Source organism: Elephas maximus, chromosome 3, assembly GCF_024166365.1.
Source record: "Elephas maximus indicus isolate mEleMax1 chromosome 3, mEleMax1 primary haplotype, whole genome shotgun sequence".
NCBI classification, from domain to species: domain Eukaryota; kingdom Metazoa; phylum Chordata; class Mammalia; order Proboscidea; family Elephantidae; genus Elephas; species Elephas maximus.
Genome location: NC_064821.1, coordinates 79,085,194 through 79,106,822, shown reverse-complemented (window position 1 = coordinate 79,106,822; position 21,629 = coordinate 79,085,194). Strand labels below are relative to the sequence as shown.

The 21,629-nt window shown below is 42.1% G+C and overlaps 1 protein-coding gene across 1 annotated transcript in view; it reads left to right on the top strand.

Annotated features, from left to right (window-relative positions):
• Nucleotides 1–1,490: 1,490 nt before the first annotated feature.
• Nucleotides 1,491–21,629, top strand: part of MEAF6 (MYST/Esa1 associated factor 6) — a 33,200-nt gene continuing 13,061 nt past the window's right edge. The window contains exons 1-4 of the mRNA XM_049878796.1: nucleotides 1,491–1,642; nucleotides 2,895–3,010; nucleotides 7,693–7,780; nucleotides 7,936–7,981. Of these exons, the coding sequence (XP_049734753.1) occupies nucleotides 1,553–1,642; nucleotides 2,895–3,010; nucleotides 7,693–7,780; nucleotides 7,936–7,981 (340 nt within the window). The 5' untranslated portion in view covers nucleotides 1,491–1,552. The remainder of the gene's footprint in view (nucleotides 1,643–2,894; nucleotides 3,011–7,692; nucleotides 7,781–7,935; nucleotides 7,982–21,629) is intronic.

Below are 21,629 nucleotides of genomic sequence, written 5' to 3'. Positions count from 1 at the left end.
TGTGTAAATTTGAGTAATAGTCATATTAACTAGTCTTTCTTGAAGGCATATGATATTATCCTATCACTGACAGCATTGTACTTTAGGACAGATCTTGAATTTTTTTTTTTATTATGAATGCAAAGCTGTGCTTCAATTTGTCATTCCTGGCATAGCAGAGCATATGACTGCCTGATTCCAAATAATCAATACCAGTCCATTTCAGCTCACCAATCCCTAGGATATCTGTCATCAAGCATTCCATTTCATTTCTGACAACTTTTAATTTTCCTGGATTCATACTTCATACATTTCATGTTCCGATTACTAATGGATGTTTGCAGCTGTTTCTTCTTTGAGTCATGCCACATCACCAAATGAAAGTCCGGAAAGCTTTACTCTGTCCAGGTCATTAAGGTTTACTCTACTTTGAGGAGGCAACCTTCCCAGTTGTATTTTGAGTACCTTCTGACCTGAGGGGCTCATCTTCCAGCACTGTATCAGACAATGTTTTGCCCATTCATAAGGTTTTCACTGGCAAAGTTTTTTTTTAGAAGTAGATTGCCAAGTCCTTCTTTCTAGTCTGTCTTAGTCTGGAACCTGTGCTGAAACCTGTCCACCATGGGTGACCCTGCTGGTATTTGAATATCAGTGGCATAGCTTTCAGCATCACGGCAACAAGCAAGCCACCACAGTAGGACACACTGACAGATGAGTGGTGTACTGTATTATGTATGTTCTATTACTACCTCCATTTTACAGATGAGGATGCTGAGACAGTGAAATTTAGTTACCTGCCAGAGGTGGCACAGCTTATGAGTGGACAGGTAAGATTTTCAACCAGGTAGTTCTGGCTCCAGTTTGTGCTCCCTACATAATACTTGTTTCTCTAAAAGGGTAACAGGGCAGCCATTGAAAGATTTTAACCACAAGAATGACATCGGATTCCATTTTGAAAGATCACCCTGGCCTCACTGTGGACAATGGATTGAAGGAAGCTAAGAGTGGAAGTAAGGAGGCTATTGGAAAAATGTAGTCAAAAATAGGGAGGGCCTGGATGAAATGGGGAGGTAGCAGAGGCGATAGACATGTGAGTGGATTTGGGAGCTCTTCCAGGGTCCACAGGGCTTGGTTTTTGGATCAGATTAGGGGGTAAAGGGAAGGATGATACCCCGGTTTCCAATTCTGGCAACAGGAAGGAGAGTGAAAATCATTCACTAAGGTGAGGAACACTGGAGCAGACTTAAGTTTGGCTTGGGACGTAGTCACCTTGTGGTATCTCTAAACCCCAGTTGTCAACTGACGGGTAGAGCTGCGGCTAGGAGAACGACCAGAAGAAGCCCGGACCCCTGGACCCTTCCAAGCTGGGTTTGCGAGCGCCAAAGGGCCAGAGCACCCCAGGGCCAGAGCACCCGGCGCCGTGGCGCGCGGCTCCGGAAGCCGCGCGCGCAGGCGCAGTGCAGCGGCGGGCGCCCCCTCGCGGGCCGGCCGCGGCGCGCAGGGACCGCCCCCAGCCTCCCGCCGCCGCCGCCGCCGCCGCCGCTGCCGCCGCCGCCGCCCGCCTCTGCCCAACATGGCGATGCACAACAAGGCGGCGCCGCCGCAGATCCCGGACACCCGGCGGGAGCTGGCCGAGCTGGTGAAGCGGAAGCAGGAGCTGGCGGTGAGGGACTAGGGCCGGGAGCGCCCAGGTTGAGGCTTCGCGCCTGCCCCCGCCTCCGGGTCCCAGGCCAGCCGCGCCAGGCCGTTACTCCGGGGACGCAGCGCGGCGGGACGAGTCCCGGGACCTGGGACCCAGCTGCGCATTCCGCGGCCTGCGGCGGCTCCATTTCCCGGTTGCGCGGGTCCGGAGCTGGGCGCCGGGGCCGGGCCTCGGGGCCCGGGGGCGGGGCGCGGAAGCCGGGGAGGGGGAGGGGGAAGAGGAAGGAGGGGGGCGTGGAAGAAGGAAGCGGCCGGGGCTGGGGGAGGGTGCGTGGGACTCGAGAAAAGGCGAGTGTCGGTGAGCTCTGGGGGTGAACGCGGTGTGTCCGTGGCCCTTGGAGGGGCGAGGGGGGCGGGCGTCCCCTTGATGTTTGAGGAGCGGGGGGCGGGCGTGCCGGTGGGCTGTTGAGTGGTTGGTTCGGGCTTGTCCGTGGGCTTTGAGGGGGATAGGGTACGAGGCACATGTGGGAAGGACACCCAGTCTGGCCTTAGGACGATGATAGGGGGTGTGACCTTTTGGGGACTAGGAGTAGATCTGTTGGATGGGATTTTTGATGGGCAAGGGTTTGGTTTGTTTGGGAACGTTTGGAAGGTGACAGATGAGGGGAGACTCCGGCTAGGGAATTGGGAGTTGTGATATTCATCCAGGGTCCCCTGAGCCTTGGTGGATAAGACACTCCTCCCCGCGTTTTGGATTGGGCATGGGGGAGGCTCATCTCACCTGCAGCTGCCCTTCCAGGTTTCCATAGCAACCGGCAGCCTAGTCCTGGCAGCCTAGTGGGCTGGCGGCCTTTCAGAGCCTGCGGGGAGGGGAGGCGTTGGCGCTAGAAGGCTCTTCAGCCATCCTTCTCTCTGGTGATACCTTTTGTGCCTGAGAGAGGAGACTGCCCATGTTCTGCTTCAGCGGGGGTTTTTCACACCTGGGGTTCCATGAACCCTTTAATGTATATGCAGAATTAAGCATGTATATGCATTTTTCTGGGGACAGAGTCTGTATATTCCATTCTCTTCTCAGTGTGGTCCATTACCCCAAAAGGTCAAGACTGCCTTAGACCGTAACAATCTGCCCCTGCCATTATCCTCTTTCTCTCCACAAGGGTGTTTTACTGTAGTTGAGCTTAGGTTTATAAGTCTCATATCAAAATTTCGGTTTGGTCAGACTTAATGCGTGCTTTTAAAAGGCATTATCCATTTCCCTGTTTTTCATCTACCAGGAAACACTGGCAAACTTGGAAAGACAGATCTATGCTTTTGAAGGAAGCTACCTGGAAGACACTCAGATGTATGGCAATATTATTCGTGGCTGGGATCGGTATCTGACCAACCAGAAGTGAGTGTCAGCAGCTGTAGTGTTCTGTAATGTGCCCTAGTAATATTTGTTTTTAGGACTATATGTTTCTTGGTAGTAGCTTTGTGGGCAGGAGATCAGGACTTGAACTCTGGCTCAGCCTCACTGCCTCACTGAGTAACCTTGGACAGATTCTACATCTGTAAAACAGAGAAAGCCAGCCTATGGCACAGGGTTGTGTGCAGTGTAAATGAAATACAACATGGGGAATAGTGTTTTCCACGTTTTAATCAGTCATGAGTTCCACCTTCACAGCTTTTGCCATACCTGGGTGCACACTGTACCACTATTTATGTAATAATATTATTATTTAAAAATTTCCCAACTTTTCGAAAATTTTCAAATCTATAGAAAAGTTGACAGAATAGTACATAAGCACTGGCTACCCTCCACCTACATTCTAGCATGTTGCCACATTGGCTTTTTCTCTCTTTGTAACATATATAAACACATACCAGTACCAAAACGCCAAACCCATTGAGCTGATTCTGACTCATAGTGACCCTGTAGGACAGAGTAGAACTGCCCCATAGGGTTTCTAAGGAGTGGCTAGTAGATTAGAACTGCGGACCTTTTGGTTAGCAGTCGAGCTCTTAACCACTGTGCCACCAGGGCTTGAAATACATATCTATACATAATTTAAAACAACTTTTTTTATTTTGAAATAATTGGAGATTCACAGGAAGTTTCAAGATGGTAGAGGATGGTCTGGTGTACCTTCACCCAGTTTCCCCCAGCAGTTACATCTTATGCAGCTACATTATAATATCAAGACCAGAAACTGACATTGATATAATGTGTGTGTATAGTTCTGTAGATTCGTGTAACCACCAGCACAATCAAGATACAGAACTATTCCATCACCACAGAGATCTCCCTCATACTCCCTCTTTATCATCATACCCACTCCCTCCCCCGTACACTGTTTATTTCCTAAACCATTTGAAAGTTCAGTACAGATGTCATGGTATTTTGCCCATAAGTATGTCAGCATGTACTGCCTAAGACTAAGACTGTTTCTCCTACCTGGCTGCAATTACCTCACCTAGAAAATTAACATTATGTTAATAGTGTCATACACCGTCTTTATTTAAATTTCCAATCATCCCCCGAATGCATTGTTACTTTGTTTAGATCCTGAATCCAGTCAGTGTTTAGTCATTCCATTTGGTCATTGTGTCTATTTAGTCTGTTTTAATTTAGGAGAGTCTCTAACCCTTGGTTTTTGTTTGATGACATTGTCTTGTAGAATGCCCCACCTTCAGGATTTTTGTTACTGTGATCTCATGAGAAACTCATAAACATTCTTGGCAAAAATGCTGCATATAGGTGATGTTGTGTACCTCTTGTTTAAAAAAAAAAAAAGGCAAATCCCTTGCAGTAGAGTCGATTCCGACTCATAGTGACCCTATAGGACGGAGTAGAGCTGCCCCGTAGGGTTTCCAGGGAGCAGCTGCTGGATTTGAACTGCTGACCTCTTTGGTTAGCAGCCGAGCTTTTAACCACTGAGCCACCAGGGCTCCTCTGGTGTTTGGTAAAAGAAAGGAAAACAAAACAAAAACCCAAACCTGATGCTGTCGAGTCGATTCTGACTCATAGCAACCCTATGGGACAGAGCAAAACTGTCCCCATAGGGTTCCCAAGGAGAGGCTGGTGGATTTGAATAGCTGACCTTTTGGTTAGCAGCCGAGCTTCTAACCAAGGAGCCACATACTGTCAAATTGTATCACTGGGGGTGCTGCTAAGTGTGGTCCTTTGATGTCTCTGTTGTAAAAGTTGATGTTGGCCCCTCTGTAGCTAACAGATTTTAGGTTATACTTTTAGACAGTGTGAATGAATATACTCCTCTCTCAGAATTTTTATTCAGTGGTTTATTTTACTTTTCTTACTGGTGTTCTGAAAGAAGAGCCTTCTACTTTTGTCTTCCCCTACCTTTCATTCATTCTCTTTCTCCCCCCCTCTCTGCCTGCCGTATCAGTGTTTTTTAGAAAACCTTTGTTTGAAATACATACAGAGACGTGCACAAATCATAAGCTGGGTGACTTCACAGAGTGAATGCAGCCGTCAGTATCCTTTTTAATGTTTAGTTTATCCCAAACATGGCCAGAGGGAGCCTTTTCAGGTTGGTTCCTTTGTCCCTTTGACGTAACTCTATTAGTCTTTGAGCACTGTCTTGCTTTCTGGCCCAAAAAGATGTCTCAGGCTCACCTTGTCCTTTCTGTGCCCCAGACCTGTATAAGCCATTTCTCTAAGGAACCCTAGTTTTTCCTTTAAATTTAAAAAATGAAGGTTATTTGCAGAAATAGTGTCATGTCACTAGTTCTAGCCATTTTTAATAATAAGCATTCAAATAAATACATATTAAAAGTGTTTGTGAACCAACCAAATGATCTCATGTCCTGCGGTGGTGCACGTACCACACTGTGGAAAATGTTGCTTTGTAGGCATTCAGCATAAAGAAGGTTTTGGGCAAGCCAAGTGGTAAATCCTCATTAATTCCCGTTTGTTACAATGTAGCCTCTCTTTGGGTTATTTCTTACCTAAACATGAAGGGATGCTCTGCTCGCCGCACAAAATCATTTATTTCTCTCATATCCAGCCGCTGGATGCCGGAGTCTGGTGGATCCTTTAATGACCAAAAGTCGAAACTCACCAAACTTCTTTATCTGTGGTAGTTATCATTTTTAAACTGAGGTCATATTCTGCTTCAATAGATGTCAGCGTTTCTGAGTGAAATCATAGAATTTTAGAGCTGGGAGGGACTGTGAGGTTAATTGCACAGACTTTGGAGTCAGGCTGCCTTGTGTTTCTTCCCAGTTGTACCACTTTAACTGGCTGTGAACTTGGTAGGTTACTTAACTTGCTATGCCTTTTTCCTTATTTGTAAAATGGGAATAATACCACCTACATTCTTAGATTTTTGTAAGAAATATGAAGCAATATATATAGATTGCATAACGCAAATTCCAACACACAGTACGAAATTGTGGTGACCGATCTTATCTCCTAACCTAACCTGTTCCAGATAAGGAAACTTGAGGCCTGAGAGGTTGAATGGTATTGTATGGAGACACAGCTAGGTACTCGTGAGTTTCGGAATAGCACCCAAGCTGTGAACCAGAATCAAGTCAATGGCACCTAACAACAACAACCCAAGTCTCCTAATTCCTAGTTCCCTATTTCATCTAAATTGTACTACACAGCTTCCTCTAGGGACCATGTTGTTATTGGGTGCCCTTGAGTCGATTTTTAACTCACAGTGACCTCATGTGACAGAGTAGAACGTCCCCATAGAGTTTTCTAGGCTGTAATCTTTATGGGAACATATCACCAGGTCTTCGTCCCACGGAGGTGCTGGGTGGGTTCAAACTCCCACCCTTTCGGTTAGCAGCTGAGTGCTTAACTGTTGTGCCACCAGGGCTCCTTCTGGAGACCTTAGAGTTGTCCGATTGTCATTCAGATTTTGTCATGTTTGGGGATGACTTGAGAACAAACACTGTAGTAGAAATACAATGTTTATTTTAGCCTCAGCTCCTCAAGTTTAACTTAGAACTAGTGATTCCTAGAGTAAAGCTTGATTTGGGGTTGCAAGATCCTCCTTTGCTTATGTAAATAAACTCCATCCTAGTAATGTTTCATTCCATTCAGAATGGAGCCATTAAAGAGTTCAGAATATAGACTTGAGCTGTTGGAGACAATGATTAGCGACAATGCAAAGCGGAATGGGAAGAGTTAACCTCAGTTAACATTTCTGAACCCTTCTAGTTCTTCTAGTGTTTCCTCCCCTCTTATTTTTCTTCCTGATACTTGCTTTCTGTTCCCTTCTTAAGCGATTTGCTTTCTTGCCAACCCCTTCACCTGTTTCATTCATTCATATCAGTGTGTTTAGGTTATTACTTCTGAGCCACACCTCACTGTAACTTTGTTTCTTTATTTCCTTGCTTGGGGAGATACAGCTGTCTCTGTCCTGATTGTAGGTATAGATCTCTTTGCCTCTACAGCCCACTCCCCTCCCTTGTATGTTTGTCTGTCTGTCTTTTCCTTCTCTTCTCCCTCTTTGTCTGTCTGAATCCTCCCCCTTCTAATTCTAGGTGTATCTCTTGGTTGTCTCATCTCTCCCCTGAGGGCATGTAAGTGTGTGTAGGTCTCCACTCTTCTAGGTATCTGCCTGTCTGTATGTTGTGTCTCACCCAGTTGGCGGGCTATCTGTACTTGTGTGTGTGTGTGTGTGTGTGTCCTCTTTATAAATCTCTTCCCTGTTTGTTTTAAATGTTGTATGTTTCTTTTCCAGTTTGTTTTCTGTTAATCTTCATCTGTATTCTTTGTCTTTTTAAATCCCTTTTTCTTTTCCCTGCTCTTCTTCCCTCTGCTTTATTTCCTGCCCCCCCTTTTCCCTTCTGTTAAATGATGTATATTTTTTGTAATTATTTATTAAATAAAATTTCATATTCCCTGTTTTTAATTTTGAAAACAGATGAACTGAATGTTTTATATTACTCTAAGAAACAAATCTACGTGAAGATAATTCTTCTGTGTGAGTGGCCCTTAATTGCTTTATGGAACATAGTAGGAAAAAAAGTTCCTTAAACCTGTCCTGGGGCACCCCCAGCTTGAACCGTAGACACAGCTTGGTGCTTACAGTGACTTTATTCTGTGTGTTTTAGAAACTCCAATAGCAAAAATGATCGAAGGAACCGGAAGTTTAAGGAAGCTGAGCGGCTCTTCAGTAAATCCTCGGTTACTTCAGCAGCTGTAAGTGACGTTGGGGGTAGATCCTTTTGTGGCCCATTGTTGAGGAAGACCTTAGTTCAGTTTCTGTGAGTTTTCTCCTTCCCTTCCTCCCTTATTCTGAGTGACCACCTGAGGCCTGTGGTAATTTTTCTGGTAACCGTGGCTTTTTCTTTTAGGCAGTAAGCGCATTGGCGGGAGTTCAGGACCAGCTCATTGAAAAGAGTAAGTTTATTTTTTTGCTTTTTTCATCGTTTTTAAGCTACTGCCAAAGCAGAGCTGCTGTCGTGAGTCGATTCTGACTCTTAGTGACCCTATAGGACGGAGTAGAACTGCCCTGTAGGGTTTCCAAGGCTGTAAATCTTTACAGAAGCGGACTGCCCCATCTTTTTCTGCAGTAGGCTACCGCTGTCCCTGTATTTAACTCCTGTCTGACTGTGTATCTGAGAACTAGGTCTCTTATACCCTCGCCTGTTCTTTGTAGAGGTTAGGAGCCATTTCGAGTGTGTCTAATCATGTCTGCCTTTTCAGAAAGAAACTACCATGCTCTACCTTTTATGTCACACGAAGGTTGACTTTAGTTGTTCGGAGACACAAAGATATGTCTTTACCCCTGATAAACCCGTTACCGTTGAGTTGATTCTGACTCATAGCGACCCTGTGTGTTTCAGAGTAGAACTGCTCCATAGGGTTTTCTTGGCTGTAAACCTTGCGGGAGCAGACCACCAGGCTTTTCTTTCATGGTGCTGCTGGGTGGGTTCAAATTGTCAACTTTTAGGTTAATAGTCTAGGACAAACTGTGCCACCCAGGAACCGCACCCCTCAGAAGGCTTATGAATTTTTAGGGAATACCCTCCCTGCCCTCAAACTTCTTTAAACATTTTTTTGGAACAATCTTTTATTATATAAAACTTCAAACTTAATAAAGCCCAGTGAACTAATTTTAAAAATGAGTCTTAGACAGTTCTGATCCTGTAAACCAAGTATTCTTAGTCGTCCCTAACTATAGAGTGGAGATAGTATTTACTTTGAAGACAAAGGGTGTCATTCTCTGTCTGTAAGCCGTACAGTCTATTCTTTTCTGACTTCTGGCAGCAGGATAGAGAGCTGCATGTTGATCTTTCTGCGTCAGACTCTGTGTGGCTGTGTTGGATGCTGTCTGTCTGCACTGGATCGCTTTGAGATACAGCGTGCTGTTTGTATCCTTCCTTCAGATGGGACATCTTGTTGTGGAATCCAGTTCTTTTGACTGCATCTGAGCAGTGCTTTGAGGCAAAGGATTTTGGTAATTTGGAAATTAAAACCATTCAGTGACTTCAATTATCATCTCCATGTCCAGATCTCTAGCTCTCTCCCTAACCTCTTTCTTGAGCTTTAGTCGTGCATTTTGTTCTAGAAATATCCACGCAGGTATTTAAATTCAAACATTTTGTTTAAAGCCAAGCCGTTCTTTTCTTTCAAAATTTGTCTGCCCAGTTTTTCTATTACAGTACTTCTGCTCCTCCGTATTTAAAACTTTGTAGGCATGTTTGACTCCCTTCTCCCCAACCTAATCAGTCATACCAAGTTGATTTTATTTTTCTTTCATTGTAACTCCCAGCTAAACCTTACTTCTTTTCACTTGCATTGCCACACCTAGAATGTAGACCTTTGTCATCTTCTTTGTTGAGTAATGAGACTGGTTAAGGGGCATCCCGGACCTTACTCCTTTCACGTGAGATGGACTGGCTTTCTGTTCAGGCAGGTATCCTTGACTGACTCCTCAGTTTTCGTGAGGGCCTGTGATCCTACCCCCGCTCAGCTCATACTTTAGCATATCACTCTGTAGGGAACTACCCACACAGAATAGATGCACCTGGGGACTTGCAGGGAAAAGATCTTAAAGTCACTGCCTTCAGAAGCCTGATGGAGACAAATACTCACGTATTAAAGATTTTCTGGAGCACATGCAGGCCATCCATTCCTCCAAAACTTTCTTTCTGGATTGAGCTACACCCCTGGAATGCGTCATCTTGCTCTTCTTTGGTCTGCCTCATAAAGTTGATTTTGCTGAATTATACTTTGGTCCTGTAAAGTGTGGGACTGTATTTACTGTAAGAAGAAGTTGCATTTGTTATTTGTTATCATTGCTAACTATCCTCTTCTTTAGGTATAGCTGTTTTCTCTGAACAACTGGGTGACATTGACTGAAAATCTTGTAATTGACTTTTTGTATAGCTGCTAAAATGCTTAAAGCCAAAGTTATGGTTCCCTCATAGCAAGTGAATAGGAATTTATAGCAAGCATTTGGAAATGAATCTTAGTATGGTACCCCACATACTATCCTGGTTCCCTTTGCTTGCTTTTCTCATTTAAAATTTATTTCACTGGGTTTAATTATATAAAGCTTAGTAAGCTTCCTTGAATTCTTTTTGGAATAAAGCAAGAGTTTACATAAATACTGGAGTTCATGAATTCAGATGGTCAGAGCCCTTCTAAAGTGTTCTCCTGCACTCTGCGTTACCACCTCTACCACTACCACCTTTATATGGTGGGTACTCGTTTTTAAGATTTTATTTTTGTCTTGATTTTCTGCAGTTCATTACGATATGTCTAAGTATGAATTTCTCTTTATTTATTTGGCCTGGGGTTTATTGGACTTCTGAAACTGTGGCTTGGTATTTTTCTTCAGTTCTGGAAAATTTCTCAGCTCTTATCTCTTTATTTTTTACAGATTAAATTGTGTCCACCGAAAGATATGTTGAAGTTCTAACCCTCCCTCCAACAGCAATGTGACCTTGTTTGGGGAGATACGGTTTTTCTTTCCCGATTTTAATCAGTTAATGCAGCATAATGGGGTACAGGGGAGTCTAATCCTGATCCCTTCTGAGTTGCGTTTTATAAGAGAGAAGGGCATACATGAAAACAGAGTCACACACAGGTGGAAGACACATCTGGATCCCCCTGTAAGCTGAGGGATGCCAGAAAATGCCGTGGGGCTCCGGAAACTGAAAGAGACAAAGAAGGACCATCCCCTAGAGCCAACAGAGGGAGTGTAACCCTGCAGACACCCTGAATTTCAGACTCCTAGCCTCTTACTGTGAGACAATACATTTCTGTTCTTCAAAGCCACCTGCGTTGTAGTAGTTTATTTTGGCAGTCCTGGGAAACCAAGATGCCATGCAACACTCGAGTGAGCAGCTCTGCTGCTCTACTGGTTCAGGATTTGTTTGATAATCCTAGGGACCTGGTCGCTACCTTTTTATTAGGAATAAGTCCTAACTATCTTTTCCAGTTGTCATATCTACCTAGACCAGTCTCCTCTTTGTCAGGTCCCATCTGTTCTGGTGATATCTGAAACCCAGACTCAGCAGGGGACAGGGAGCCATTACCTACTAACAGAGTGTGTTGTGTTGACTTTTTCCTGCTGTTGCTATTATCTGCTCATGGGCTGGATGGGGCATCCTCCTATCTCTGGTTCAACCACCTGATAACAACTGCTTGTCAGAACCATAGCCAGTGGCATCATTCTGGATTATACATTCTGCTGTATATTAGACGACACGTTTTTTTTCATTATAGTGTTCCCACCCACCCACACACCTGCTGCTCTTACAGTGAGCTTCTCAGACCCACCCCATCTTACCAAGCTAAACTGACAATTCTGACCATATCATGAAAAAGCACAATTGGTCTTATTGGGATTGAACTTGGCTTATGTGGAAACCATGGTGGTGTAGTGGCTAAGTGCTACGGCTGCTAACCAAAAGATTGGCAGTTCAGATCCACCAGGCACTCGTTGGAAACTCTGTGAGGCAGTTCTACTCTGTCCTGTAGGGTTGCCATGAGTTGGAATTGACTCGATGGCAATGGGTATGGTTTTTTTTTTTAAATGTGGAAAATACATTTAGCACAGTTTGAGTCAAAATTAGGAAGGGGCACTGACCACTATTAAGTAGGATTCTACTGGCACTCTTCTTCATTGGATAAGATGAGATGTGGAGAATTTTTTAAAATTGAAAAGTAAATTTTCAATGTAAAGCATTGTTATAGTTCATTTTTAATGAGATGTTTGTATTCATTTTATAAAATGTTTCTCTCTTGTCCCTTTCTGCCTCTCTTATCACTTGTGGTTTTTTTTTTTTTTAATTGTACTTTAGATGAAGGCTTACAGAACAAACTTATCTGCTTATTAAACAATTAGTATGCATATTGTTTTGTGACATTAGTTACCAATCCCACGATACGTCAACACTCTCCCTTCTCAACCTTGGGTTCCCTATTACCAGCTTTCCTGTCCCCTTCTGCCTCATTGTCCTTGTCCCTGGGCTGGTGTGCGCCTTTAGTCTTGTTTTATTTTATGGGCCTTTCCAGTCTTTGGCTGAAGGGTGAACCTCAGGAGTGACTTCATTACTGAGCTAAAAGGGTGTCCAGGGACCATACTCTCAGGGTTTCTCCAATCTCTGTCAGGCCAGCGAGTCTGGTCTTTTTTTGTGAGTCAGAATTTTGTTCTACATTTTTCTCTAGCTCAGTCCCGGACCCTCTATTGTAATCACTGTCAGAGCATTTGGTGGTGGTAGCCGGGTACTGTCTAGTTTTCCTGAACTCAGTCTGGTGGAAGCTTTGGTAGTTGTGGTCCGTTAGTCCTTGGACTAATCTTTCCCTTGTATCTTTGATTTTCTTCATTCTCTCTTGCTCCTGATGAGGTGAGACCAGTGAAGTATCTTAGATGGCTGCTCTCAAGCTTTGAAGACCCCATATGCTATTCACCAAAATAGAATGTGGAACATTTTCTTTATAAACTATGTTATACCAGTTGCCAGCTCTTGTCTCTTTAGATACTGCATTTGCCCCCTGCGCTCTCTATTCTCTCCTTCTGATACTCTAGTTAAGTGTATATTAAACCTTACTGTATCCTTTATTTCTTTTACCAACCCTTCCATATCTTTTTCTTCTCTTTGTGCTGCATTTTGAATTATTTTTTTTCTCTATACCAGTTCACTAATCTTTGCACCTGCGCCTGATCTACTATTGAATCTTCTCTTGATTGAAAAAAAGAAAATTGTTTTATTTTTAGTTTGCAGAGGTTCTATTCTTTTTAAATCTGCTATGTTTCCTTTAAAACTGTTTATTTTACTGGACTTCTCTGAAGTTTTCATCAAGCCAAATCTCTCTTCGGTATTTACCTCATTCCAGTGAGTAAATAAATGACAGCATGAAGCATCGTTCTCAGATCTTCTCTTTCTCTTGTAAACTTTTGTATTAGTCACAAATTATACCTTGACACTATTTAATATCCATTCCTTTCTTTTAATAAGGAGAAAGTCTCATTTATAGGTTTGTTAAATATAGTCAAAATCTTGACATTCTTTGCTGTAAAAATGAGTTGCTTACTTTCATGTATGAGAAACAAACTTAAGCATCTTCACACGGTGGCAACATTACACGACTTACTAATTGATTTGCTGTTGCATTTGGAATTGTTGTAATTTGCTCCTTCTGCAGTCATTCCTCTCTGGCTTCTATGAGCCAAAGAAGAAAACCATTCTCACTTTGCAGCCTCACTTGTATTTTAATAGTGTTTTATCTAGTCTCCCTGTCTTCAGCTGCTCTTATAAACCACTTCTAGCCTAATAACCCTAAAACATAGGTTTACACAGAGGTCTCAATAAATATTCATTGTTTGATGTCACTCCTCTGTTCAGAAATTCTTAGTGGCTTCCCCTTTTTATGTCCTGCTAATAACTTCTACTGCAGTCTTTACTGTTTGTTTATAATTTGATGTGCATGCCCTTACGTCTCAAGTATGTTGAGATTTGAACACTTACTGTGTTCCAGACACTGAACAAACACTCATTAAAGCTACTTCTTGAGGGTAGATACAGATTGTAAGCTCCGTAAAAGTAGGAACCATTGCTGTAGCCGCAGTGTCTAGCCCAGTGTGTGGCCCATAAGAAATACACATACATACTTGACACGTGAGAGAAAGAATTCCTGTCTTACAGATGAGGAAACAGGCTCAGAAAGGTTAAGCAACAAACTTATTCTTGTAACCATCACCTCGTACTGTCTCTGTAGATGAAGTCCCTTAGGCTGACGCTTTTGACTCTTCTTACCCTGTCTTTCCATTTCACCTCTCATTTCCTGAGATCTCTGTTTAAGAGATAGTGTTCGATTCCTTTTGTCCCAAGTACACCTTGTGTTTTCTCACCTCTGCGTCTTTGCTTGTGCTGTTTTCTTGTGCTTCGTTTCTCATTTTTCAAAGTCCAGTTTAAATTCCACCCCCTCAAGGAAGCTTTTCCTGAATAATCCACTCTTCTCTGACTTCTGTGGTCCTTAACGTCCATGTAAGTCCTTTGGGACTTCTTGGTGCCTGCGATGTTACCTCTTCAGGTCCACAGGAGGATTCTTTATTCATAGGGCTTTGATTTGATTTACAATGCTTTGTGTGTACACTTGTGTATGACTCAAAGTCTTCCTTCTAGAATATGACCAGCTTGTCCATTTACACAGCACTGTCATAGCAGCTGGTCCAGAATGAGTGGACAGTTGGTTTTGCCCATCCGTGTTTTTAGTTGTTGTTGTTAGTTGCGGCCGAGTCGATTCTGACTCTTGGGACCCCATGCGTTACAGAGTAGAACTGCTCCATAGGGTTTTTTTGGCTGTAATTTTAATAGAAGCAGATCACCAGGCCTTTTCTTCCGTGTTACTGCTGGGTGGGTTCACACCACCAATCTTTAGATTAGCAGTGAAGCTCAAACTGTTTGCACCCTGCAGGGACCTGCCTCTCACCTTGTTGTTAGCCTCCCCAACTCGGTGAATCCTGTGTCCCTTCCGTCATCCTATTTGTGATTCAAAGCTTCTGTGGCCTTATGCCCCCTTCAGCCTATTCCTTCTCCAGCCAGGGCCTCCACCATTTGCATTTTTTAGATGATTTTTTTTTTTTTTTTTTTTACCTAAATCAGTTGCTTTCACTGGGATTGGGCATGGGAAAGGAAGAAAGGAAGACTGTCCTAATCATACTTCTCCATCTTAGACTCATCTTTTTGTACTTTATTAGATTTTTTTTTTTTTTTTTTTTTAACTGGAAAAGTAATACATTCTCATTGTCATAAGTCAGGGAATTCAGAAATAGTATGAAAAGGTTGATTATCTCTTGCCCTACTTTAGTCCTAACTTTCTGAGGGGGCCAGTGTAATAGCTTGATATTGTCCTAACACGTCTTTCTCAGTGCTTATGCATATACGTACAACTCACATAGAGTTGGAGATTTCTTTGTCTGGAAATTGGATCTGACTGTGCACATGGCTCGGTATGTTTTTTACTTCTTGTATTACAGATATCCTTGTCAGTTCAGTGCATACAGAGAGAGACAGCTTAGGGTGGTGATTAAAAGCATGGATTTTGAAGCCAAACCATCTGGATTCAAATCCCAACTCTGTCACTCATTAGCTGTGTGACATTGTGCAAGTCTGTGCCTCTCTTGACTCCGTTCCCTCCTCTATAAACCGGACGTTATAATTGCAGAGTTGTGGTGAGGATTATATGTATTAATATTTACAAAGTACCTGGAACGGCACCTGGCTTACGGTGGCACTGTATGTGTTAGCTACTGTCATCATCTTACATTCTTTTTAAAAGCTGAAAAATATTTCACAGTCTGGTTGTGTCCTCCTCTGTCGGTGCCTATTCACGTTGTCTCTATTTTTCCCCCACTGTAAACAGGGGTACAGTAAACTTCTTTGCACACGTATGCCTTTTCATAATGGAGTTTTTCTTTCTGAATGATGGTGTCCCAGAAGTGGCATTACGGTGTCGAAGGGTGATTTTCATAGGTATAGTTTTGTTTGTTAGCCTAATTACTTTCCAAATAGATTATTGCCATTCACATTCCGAAAAACATTGCTTGGGAAGGCTTGTTATGGATATCATTGTGAATAAGCAAAAAATACATTTTTTAAAACCCTTTAACAGAATAAAATAATACACTTCTAGGTACCCATCAGAGTCCCTGGGTGATACAAATGGTTAATGCTGTTTGCTGCTAACTGAGAGGTTGGAGGTTTGAGTCTACCTGGAGGTCCTTGGAAGAAAGGCCTGGTGATCTACTTCTTCAGAAAAATTACCATTGAAAACCTCATGGAGCACAGTTTTACTCTGACACACATGGGGTTGCTATGAGTTAGAATTGATTTGGCGAGTAGCTGTATGTACCTATCACCCTACCCCAGAAACCATCAACTCATGGCCAGTTCTGCCCTATTCACACTCCATCCACTCTCCCCCTTAATCTCTGTATTATTTTAAAGCAAGTCCCAGACATCATACCATTTTTTCTGTATATATATTTCAGTATGTGTCTCTAAATGATTGCTTTTTTTTTTAAACCATTTTTATTTGGAAACCATTTCAGACTTACAGAAAAGCTGCAAGAGTAGTACAGTTACCTCCCATATAACTTTCACCTGTTGTTGTTTGATGCCCTCGAGTTGGTTCTGACTCATAGCGAACCTGTGTATAACAACAAAAATGCTGCCCGGTCCTGTGCCAGCCTCACCATCGTTGTTATGCTTAAACCGATTGCTGCAGCCACTGCGTCGATCCATCTCTTTGAGGGCCTTCCTCTTTTTCACTGACCCTTTACTTTACCAAGCATGATGTCCTTCTCCAGGGACTGATTTCTCCTGATAACATGTCCAAAGTATGTGAGATGTAGTCTCATCATCCTTGCTCCTAAGGAGCATTCTTTCTGTACTTCTTCCAAGACAAATTTGCTCATTCTCCTGGTGGTCCATGGTATATTCAGTATTCTTCGCCAACACCATAATTCAAAGATATCAATCCTTCTTCAGTCTTCCTTATTCATTGTCCAGCTTCCGCATGCATGTGAGGTAATTGAAAATATCATGGCCTGTGTCAGGTGTACCTTAGTCTTCAAGGTGACATCTTTGCTTTTCAACACATTAGAGAGGTCTTTCGCAGCAAATTTGTCCAATGCAACGCGTCATTTGATTTCTTGACCTCTGCTTCCATGGGTATTGTTTGTGGATCTAAGTAAAATGAAATCCTTGACAACTTCCATCTTTTTTCCATTTATCATGATGTTGCATATTGGCCCAGTTGTTTTCTTTATGTTGAGGTGTTATCTGTACTGAAGGCTGTGGTCTTTAATTTTCATCAGTAAGTGCTTCAAGTCCTCTTCACTTTCAGCAGGCAAGGTTGTGTCATCTGCATAATGCAGGTTGTTAGTGAGTCTTCCTTCAATCCTGATGCGCTGTTTTTCCTCATATAGTCCAGCTTTTCAGATTATTTGCTCAGCATACAGATTGAATAAGTATGATGAAAGGTTACAACCCTAATGCACACTTTTCCTGACTTTAAACCACGCAGTATCCCCTTGTTCTGTTCGAACGACTGCTTCTCGGTCTATGTACAGGTTCCTCATGAGCACAATTAAGTGTTCTGAAATTGCAGTTCTTCGCAATGTTATCCATAATTTGTTATGATCCACGTAGTCGAATGCCTTTGCATAGTGAATAAAACACAGGTAAACATCTTTCTGGTATTCTTTGCTTTCAGCCAGGATCCATCTGACATCAGCCATGATATCCCTCGTTGCATTACCTTTCCTGAACCTGTCTTGAATTTCTGGCAGTTGCCTGTCAGTATATTGCTGCAACCGCTTTTGAATGCTCTTCAGCAAAATTTTACTTGTGCGTGATATTCATAGTGTTGTTTGATAATTGCCACATTTGGTGGGATCACTTTCTTTGGAATAGGCACAAATAGGGATCTTTTCTAGTCAGTTGGCCAGGTAAGCTATCTTCCAAATTTCCTGGCATAGATGAGTCAGCACTTGCAGCTCTGTATCCATTTATTGAAACATCTCAGTTGGTATTCCAGCAGTTCTTGGAGGCTTGTTTTATGCCAGTGCCTTCTGTGCAGCTTGGACCTCTTCCTTTAGTACCATCAGATCCTGATCATATGCTACCTCCTGAAATGGTTGAATGTCGACCAGTTCTTTTTGGTATAGTAACTCTGTGTATTCCTTCCATCTTCTTTTGATGCTTCCTGCGTTGTTTAGTTTTTTTCCCAGTAGAATCCTTCGATATTGAAACTTGAGGCTTGAGTTTTTTATTTAGTTCTTTCAGCTTGAGAAATGCAGAACGTGTATTTCCCTTTTGGTTTTCTGACTCCAAGTCTTTGCACATTTCATTATTAATACCTTACTTTGTCTTTTCAAGACACCCTTTGAAATCTTCATTCAGCCCTTTTACTTCATCATTTCTTCCATTTGTTTTAGTTATTTGACATTCATGGGAAACCCTGGTGGCGTAGTGGTTAAGTGCTACGGCTGCTAACCAAGAGGTCAGCAGTTTGAATCTGCCAGGCACTCCTTGGAAACTCTATGGGGCAGTTCTACTCTGTCCTCTAGGGTCACTATGAGTCGGAATCGACTTGACGGCGGCGAGATTTGACATTCCAGACAAGTATCAGAATTTCTTCTGACATCCATTTTGGTCTTTTCTTTCTTTCTTTTTAATGACCTCTCGCTTCTTTCATGTATGATGTCCTTCCACAACTTCTCTGGTCTTCGATCATTAGTGTTCATTGCGTCAAATCTATTCTTGAGATGGTCTCTAAATTCATGTGGGATATACTCAAGGTCATACTTGGGTCTCGTGGACTTGTTCTAATTTTATTCAGCTTCAACTCGAACTTGCATTTAAGCAGTTGATAGTCTCTTCCACATTTGGCCCCTGGCCTTCTTCTGACTGATGATATTGAGCTTTTCCATCGTCTCTTTCCACATAGGTAGTTAATTTGATTCCTTTGTATTCCATTTGGCGAGGTCTAGGTGTATAGTCGCTGTTTATGTTGTTGAAAAGAAGTATTTGCAATGAATAAGTTGTTGGTCTTGCAAAATTCTGTCATGTGATCTCTGGCATCATTTTCTATCACCAAGGCTGTGTTTTCCAACTATTGGTCGTTCTTCTTAGTTTCTGACTTTTGCATTCCAATCACCAGTAATTATTGATGCATCCTGATTGCATCTTTGATCAATTTCAGAGTGCAGAAAACCTTTACCTAGAGCCCCCAGTTCCTAATATGATGCATTAGCTTTCTAACTCGCTCTCTACAACATAAACCCCACAAAAAATCAAACCTGTTGCTGTTGAGTCGATTCTAGCTCACAGCGACTCCACGTGTTACAGAATAGAACTGCTCCATAGGGTTTTCTTGGGTGTAGTCTTTATGGAAGGAGATTGCCAGGCCTTTCTTTGGTGGTACTGCTGGGTGGGTTCAAACCACGAACCTTTCTGTTAGTAGTTCAGTGCAAGTGTTTGTGCCACCCAAGGACCTTTTCTCTGTATACCCTTCTTATTATTTTATTTTTTGCAGATTACTTAGGGTAGGTTGCAGACAACTTTTTTTTTTTTTTAATTGTGTATTAGATGAAAGTTTACAAAGCAAATTAGGTTCCCATTCAATAGTTTGTACATACAGTGTTCCCCTACAGTGTGCCAGCACTCCCCCGATTTCCATCCTAGGTCCCCATTTCCTTGCGTGTGAATTGCTACCCCTTCTTGCTTTCTCATCTTTGCCCTTGTGTAAATGTTGCCCTTTCGATCTGGTATCATTTCTTGTTCTAAGGAGCTCATTCCTCTCAGGCGTTATTATTTATTTTACGGGCCCGTCTGTGGTTTGGCTGAAGGATGGTCTTTGGGAATGGCTTCAGTGCCAGTTAGAGTCTTTTTTTTTTCTCTTGCAGCTGATTCTTTTTTATTGTTGTTAAACGTATATATTAAAAAAAACAACTCATTGTTATTGAGTCCATTCCAACTCATAATGACCCTGTAGGACAGAGTAAAACTGCCCCACAGGGTTTCCAAGGAGCGGCTGGTGGATTCAAACTGATGACCTTTTGGTTGGGAGCTGAACACTTAACCACTCTATCACCAGGGCTCTAATAGCCATCCCAGTGGATGTAAAGTGGTATTGTGGTTTTGATCTGCATTTCTCTAATGAAGGAGCCCTGGTAGCCTAATGGTTAAGTGCTTGGCCTCTAACTGAAAGGTTGGGGTTTGAACCCACCGGTAGCTCTGTGGGAGAAAAGACCTGGCAATCTGCTCCCATAAAGATTTCAGCCAAGGAAATCCTGTGGCGCAGCTCTCCGCTATTCTATAGGGTTGCTGTGAGTCAGGATCGACTCGAAGGCACCTGGCAACAGTGACTAATAATGTTGACCATCTTTTTCTGTGCTTATTGGCCGTTTGTATATCTTCTTTGGAGAAATGTCTGTTCAAATCCTTAGCCTATTTTTAAAAAATTTTTTTTTTTTTGTCTTTTTATTATTGAGTTGTAAGAGTTCTTTATATATTTTGGGTACAAGTCCCTTATAAGATACATGATTTGCAGATATTTTTTCCCATTCCATGAGTTGTCTTTTGACTTTGTGATATCATTTGGTACACAAAAATGTTATATTTTGATAGAGTCCAATTTATCTGTTTTTTGTTTTGTCACTTTTGCTTTTGTTGTTGTATCTAAGAAACGCAATTGGTTCTAAGAGTTTTATAGTTTTAACACTTACATTTAGGTCTGTGATCCATTGTGAGTTAATTTTTATGTATGGTGTGAGGTGGGGCTCCAACTTCATTTTTTTTGCATGTGGCTTTCCAGTTGTCCCAACACAATTTGTTGAAAAGACTGTTCTTTTCTCCATTGAATTGTCTTGACACCCTTGACCCTAAGTGTAACTGCTTATTTCTGGATCTTGTACTTTCATTTTCTGGAATAGGTTCTATTCCATTAATCTGTGTTTATCCTTAGGCTAGTACCACACAGTCTTGATTATTGTAGCTTCGTGGTAACTTTTGGAAAGCTTTTGCTGATTTTCATATGAGATGAGTTTTCCTGAACTTTAAAAAGGCAGGATTGGTTAGTATACTTTTTCTAGCTTCATAGCCTTAGAGCTCCCTCTTCTGTTGCATTTTTGAAGTGCACGTACAAAAAAATTTCATGACCCTTGAGATCTGAGTCTATCTTCTTTTTTTTGGAAGACTTTCTTTTATTTCTCTGACCCATGTGCTGCTCGGTTTGGGCTTTCTTCCCAGCAGTTTATAATATTAAGACATAAAAAGAAGAAATCTGGTCCCATTACCCACATAACTTACAGACAATTTTTAGAAGCAGATAATGTACAAATTTAGGAACTTTCAGTGGTTCAGTAAAGTGAATGTCTTCCCCCATCTTTATCTTTGAATAGTTTCAAGAATTTCTTTTCAGGGAAAAAAAATTATACATTTACCGAAATAAATGTAATTATATCCTTAAAAATAATATATTTATACAAGTTGTTTTTGACCTTGCTTTAATTTATTTAATATAACTAAGTGACCTTTTAAAATTGAGACTATGCGCCAGCTGATGAGTACGGTTACTTCTTTTTAAAAACATTTTTAAGACTTCTCAGAGTAATTAAGGGAATAGAGTTCTTCTCCCTGTTGGGCCTCTTTCTTGATAGAAAGACGGGCTTCTTATATGGTTTGGGGAAGGAATCAGGGCCAGCCGTAGGCAGTATTCCCACCTCTCACCTCCTGGAAATCTGTCTGATGTTTTCAGTAATGCTTTTAATGTGATCATTAATCCCACTAGTGTATTCTGTGTTTAAATAACCTTTATGCAGTGAGGTTATCCTAGTTGTATGTTTCCATCTCCCAACTGCACTTAGATCTGTTGCCTCTGGTTACGCTGTTTCAGATGATACTTTTTTTTAGATTTTATTGTGCTTTAGGTGAAAGTTCACAGTGCAAATTAGTTTCTCATTCAAAAATTTATACATAAATTGTTTTGTGACATTGATTGCACTCCCCACAATATGTCAGCACTC